The sequence below is a fragment of the Chiloscyllium plagiosum genome, chromosome 18 (genome assembly GCF_004010195.1).
Source record: "Chiloscyllium plagiosum isolate BGI_BamShark_2017 chromosome 18, ASM401019v2, whole genome shotgun sequence".
Taxonomy (NCBI): domain Eukaryota; kingdom Metazoa; phylum Chordata; class Chondrichthyes; order Orectolobiformes; family Hemiscylliidae; genus Chiloscyllium; species Chiloscyllium plagiosum.
This window is the reverse complement of record NC_057727.1, coordinates 16,384,814-16,389,946: the sequence shown is the minus strand read 5'-3', so window position 1 is coordinate 16,389,946 and position 5,133 is coordinate 16,384,814. Positions and strand designations below refer to the sequence as shown.

Sequence of the window (5,133 nt, the reverse complement as noted above, 5' to 3'; positions counted from 1 at the left end):
GGGGGGGGGGAGGTGAGAGGTCAGTGTTATTGTTAGCTGGGAGCTAGAGCAGATTTAAAACCCTCTACCCTTTCCTGGGTGTATATTATGGTGGCAGTCAGAACCTTCCAAAGTTTCTGACTCCAAGTTGTGACATTGGATAAATGATGGGGGGGCAACAGGAATGAGTGTGCTGACTTTTTCCTGTCTAGTTTCCAGGCGTATAAAAAGCAGAAGCCATTAAAAGGAAAGAAGATTTGCAGAGCAAGCTGTTTCATGATCCCTTGTTGATCCCAGAGTGTTCAGGCAGAGCACAACATACAGAAACCTGATGCCAAATGTATCTGTCATTGGCCTTCAATCTGTTTCCATCTTTGTCATTGAGATGCTCAATGAGATCACTAAAATGTGTAATATGAGCCTGCTTGATCCAGGATCCAACTTTTCTGTACCTCTGGGGTTATGGTATAGTTACCGGACTGGTAATCCAGAGGAGTTCAAGTCATATCATGGCAGCTGGGAATTTAAATCAGTTAATTAATTAAATCTGAAAAAAATACATTAATGGTGTCCATGAAATTACCAGATTGTTTGTAAAATCCATTTGGTTCACTCGTGTTCTTTGGTGAAGCAAATCTGCCATCCCTCCCAGTCATGCTTCACATATTTATATGGTTTACTGTTAAAATGCCTTTTACAAGCCACTCACCTGTCTCGGATGAGCAATAAATGCTGCCCTTCCTCACGTGCCATGAATGAATATGAACAAAACAATCTCTCAAGTGTTTGATTATCAGTGACCGAGAGATGGAGCAGTTATATTCACAACATTTGGCTCAACCTCCTTGACTATTTTTGCCCAGTTTAGAGCCAGTCAGAGCAGATTGTTGGGGAGTGGGGTTATAGTTTGTCAATGTGTCGCACTCTATTCCCATCTATTCAATGGCTCCATTGCAACTTTTCTGAGTCTGTGATGTAATCACCTTGCAGCACCCACTGTGGGACTGTCACCTATGAATCAAGCATGCATCTGTCTCACTGCCTGCCTTTTGAAATGGTTTCCACTATAATATTCAGAGTTGCTGCAGATTGTGGCCACAGGCAGAAGGAACATTAAAGACTACCTTCAAACTTTATTGAATATCTCACATTTCTACATCTGTCTCCTGCTTTAAGGCCTACCTGTTTTGACAAGCTTTTGGTCATCAATCCTATTATTTGTTTATGTGCTGTTTTTGCCATTTCCCCTCTGCTGATCGTTTCAGTTTTTTCTCTTCTTGTTGTTTTTCATTTGTGATATGTGTACCTTAAGACATTATACTATTTCCTTTGAACGACCTGCTTTTCCACGTCAGTGAAGAGGGTGAGGAGAAACAATGCAGACAGATCAAGCTGTTTATATACCTACCAGAGGCATCATTCATCTCCCACCCCTAAATACATATACTGTTGTGCAACAGAGGCTGTCCAACCACAATCATCAAAATTTGTAAAAGCTTCTATTTTTCCTTCTCTTTTATTTGTTTATGGGATAGGAGGGTGAGACAATGCTGTTCCTTTAACAAGATTATGCTGTCCTTGGCTTTTTCTTCAGAGATATTGTAAAAGCAGTGATTCTGAAAAGTCTAGGTGTCAAAGCTTTTAGGGTCAGTTTGATTATATACAGTTTGATTGAGGTGGCACGGTGGCACAGTGGTTAGCACTGCTGCCTGACAGCGCCAGAGACCTGGGTTCAATTCCCGTCTCAGGCGACTCTCTGTGTGGAGTTTGCACATTGTCTCCGTGGGTTTCCTCCGGGTGCTCCAGTTTCCTCTCACAATCCAAAGGTGTGCAGGTTAGGTGAATTCGCCGTGCTAAATTGCCAGTATGGTTAGGTGAAGGGGTAAATGTAAGGGGGTGGGTCGGTGTGGACTTGTTGGGCCAAAGGGCCTGTTTCCATTCTGTAAGTAATCTAATCTAACAGATACTGCCTCAGAAAAAAGGCTTTCAAATTAAAAAAAACACTAATACAATGAAAAGGGAGTGGCCAGTTCGCCCAGCTCAGCTTTTCTCTGGTTTGGTTTGGTTTGAGCAGTCTGGCTGTTCACTCAAAGCAGTTGTAAAGCTGCTGATCCAAGAAACAGCTACACGGAAGAAGGTGTTTCATGCAGAATCCCTCAGCCATCTCTCTCTCTCTCTCTTTCTCTCTCTCCTGTAAGACCCTGTGTTTGATTTTACCTTTGGTGCCAAGGGGTGTTTATGGGGATTGTGGCAGAAATTTGGAACAGGATTGTTAAATTCGGATAATCTGGTGGGTTTTTGGATAGGTTATATTATTCTGTATTCTGTTCTCTTTCATTTGTGTTTCGTTCGGTAATCTTGCAAATAAATCCTGCTTTGTTTAAAATTAAGTGTTTGGCCCAGCTCTTGGAATATTCACTGTACACTTGCTTAAAGCAACAATAAGAGTTAGGGTCTGGGCTACTTTCTTGAAATGTTTTGAGGGTGTCTGACCTGGTCCATACCAAGGGAAACTCTCGGGTCCAGTATTAATTGTCCACCTCTAATTGATTTTTAAAAGGTGATGAGCAGCCTTCCTGAACCTCTGCAGTCGATGTTGTGTAGACACAGTCTCAGTCCTGGTAAGAAAGATAGTTCCAGGATTTTGACCAGCAATGGCGAAGGAATGGCATTATAGTTCCAAGTCAGGATGGTGTTGAGTTGAAAGGGAAGTTGCATGGATGGTCCCATGCATCTACTGTGCTTCTCCTACTAGCTGGGTTGGTAGGTTCCATTGAAGGAGGTTTGACAAGTTCCTACAGTGCATCTTGCAAATACCACCCATTGTTGCCACTGTATATTGGTGGTGGAGGAAATGACTGTTTATGATAGTGGATGGCTGCTGGTCAAATGGGTGCCTTTGTCATCTCAACAAGTTAATGATGTCACCCTTTTGCCATGAAGTTGGAGCTCATACCTCTGACACACTGGACCTCACCTATACAATCGGTTAGACCTCACCCCAACACGAGTCTGGACCTTACCTCAATGACACTAGAGCCCAGCTGGATTAAGAGGCAGAATGATTACAAACGTTACTGTGTCACTGAATTTTTAAACCATTGCTCTGGCAACATCTGGAGCTATTTGCGATTATAACGAGGCTGCCCTCCCTGGATAAAGCACACCAATCTGAATCACTCTGGGTAGTTACCTGGGCAGTATTTCACCTGCCAGGCCTCTGAGAAATCGATGGATAATTCCACAGGAAGAATGTTAATGCAACAATTAAATGTACAATACATTCATATCTAAAACTTGTGCACTGAGTTTGAAGAAGTCATTGGGACTCTAATTAAAAAAAAGCAAAATACTGGAATCTGAAACCAAAAGAGAAAATGCTGGAAAATCTCAGCAGGTCGGGCAGCATCTGCAAGGAGAGAAAAGAGCTGACGTTTTGAGTCTAACTGACCCTTTGTCAAAGCTTCTAATTAAAAAAATGATGGTCACCTTTCTTTCCACTGGATGTGAAAAACCTGTATTGAATTGATTAGACCTGGTTTAAAGACAATTTTGACCTTATTTCTCAAAACTGCATGATTCTCCACAAGATGGCAATCTCGTTCAGAGGTCTTTGGGATTTATTTCTTTACACCCAGAAAAATGAATGAATTAAGCGACTATTCATTTTTCTATTCTTTTCAGAAAGGGACTGATAAAAATTATTTGAGCTATCAAACTACAATCTTATTTGTGACCAAAGCCCTTGATTTTGTCACTGCCTTGTGAGAATTTAGTGTATTTTTGTATTGCAGTCATTACAATGACAGAAACTAAAGCAGTACAAGGAAGCTCTCTGCTGCCAAGTAATGGTAGCTGTTCCTCAAAGGATTCATTGAGAAACTCCTGGCTTTGGCATCACTTCAGAAGGCAAGGTTACCATAGAGACGGACTCATGTTGGCCTGGCCAGCCACCAAGAGTTGAATAGTTTCCGTAGCAACAAATTACTCTTGGGAGAAAATAATATTGGTATATTTATCAAGGCTGAAATATATCTTTTGTGGGTGCAGTATTGCTTCAAACTTTGCCAAATGTCCACGTTTATGCTTTCTTTTACATTTTGTTTTCTTCCTGAAAAACTTCTTTCCTCTGTGCATTCTCTCTCTCCATAAAGAACTAGACAAGCATCAGGGCATATTCTTCATTGCTCATGCAGTCATGGACAGCTAGGACACTTACCAGTTCAGAACAAGGGTTATACCCAAAACATCTCCGCCTCCTGTTGCTGCCTGGCTTGCTGTGTTCTACCAGCCTCCTCTTTGTCTATCTCGGACATCTACCGCCATACAGCATTCTCCAGGAAAGGTAGAAGTTGAGGCCAGGATACTCACCATCACACACGTCCTGCAGGCCAAGTGAGTGAAGCTTTCTATATTGTACAATCCCCCGAGAAGAAGGAAGGATGGGCCTGGTGATGCATGGCAATGATGAAAGCCCAGAGAAACAGAAACCTTCCAAAACTGAAATAAATCAACAAAGAGGGGATGGCGCAGAACTATGTACTGAAGAAGAGTCAAACTGGACTTGAAAAGTTATGTCTGACTCTGTCTGCACACATGCTGTCAGACCTGCTGAGTTTCTCCAGCATTCTCATTGTTTCAGATTTCCAGTATCCACAGTATTTGGTTTTGTGTAAGATATTAAACAGCATATGAAATGGAATCTAGCACCATTGAACATCAGCACAAGGGCCACAGGTACAATATAGCTGGAAGCAATATTTAAGATTGTTGTTTAAAAATTCATTACAGAAGGAATGAACAGTCTGTGAAATTGCTGCTGAATGTAGTAAAATTGCATATGGTTGTGATTGGAGGTGGGTTGGAAAAGGGAAATGCTGTGGGTTTGATTTAATACATGAGCTGAGATTGATTGATTGCTTTTAGCATCTGCATCATTGTGTTCTGGCAATAGTTGCCAATAAACTTCAAGAGCTGAAAATGTGTTGCTGGAAAAGCGCAGCAGGTCAGGCAGCATCCAAGGAGCAGGAGAATCGACCTTTCAGGCATGAGCCCTTCTTCAGGAATGAGGAAAGTGTGCCAAGCAGGCTAAGATAAAAGGTAGGGAGGAGGGACTTGGGGGAGGGGCGTTGGAAATGCGATAGGTGGAAGGAG

General features: G+C 42.1%; 1 protein-coding gene across 5 annotated transcripts in view; it reads left to right on the top strand.

Annotated features, from left to right (window-relative positions):
• LOC122558878 (SRSF protein kinase 3-like) overlaps positions 1-5,133 on the top strand; it is a 54,207-nt gene that overhangs the window by 4,907 nt on the left and 44,167 nt on the right. Inside the window, exon 1 of one of the 5 annotated variants that reach the window (XM_043707783.1) lies at positions 4,056-4,374. The exons of 3 other annotated variants lie outside the window; for them this stretch is intronic. Coding sequence is in view for 1 of the 2 variants with exons in the window: in XM_043707782.1 (XP_043563717.1) it covers positions 4,676-4,716 (41 nt within the window). In the remaining variant the exon portion in view is untranslated. Of the gene's footprint in view, positions 1-4,055; positions 4,375-4,607; positions 4,717-5,133 lie in introns of those variants that run through there. One more of the 5 variants, XM_043707782.1, reaches the window with a different exon arrangement.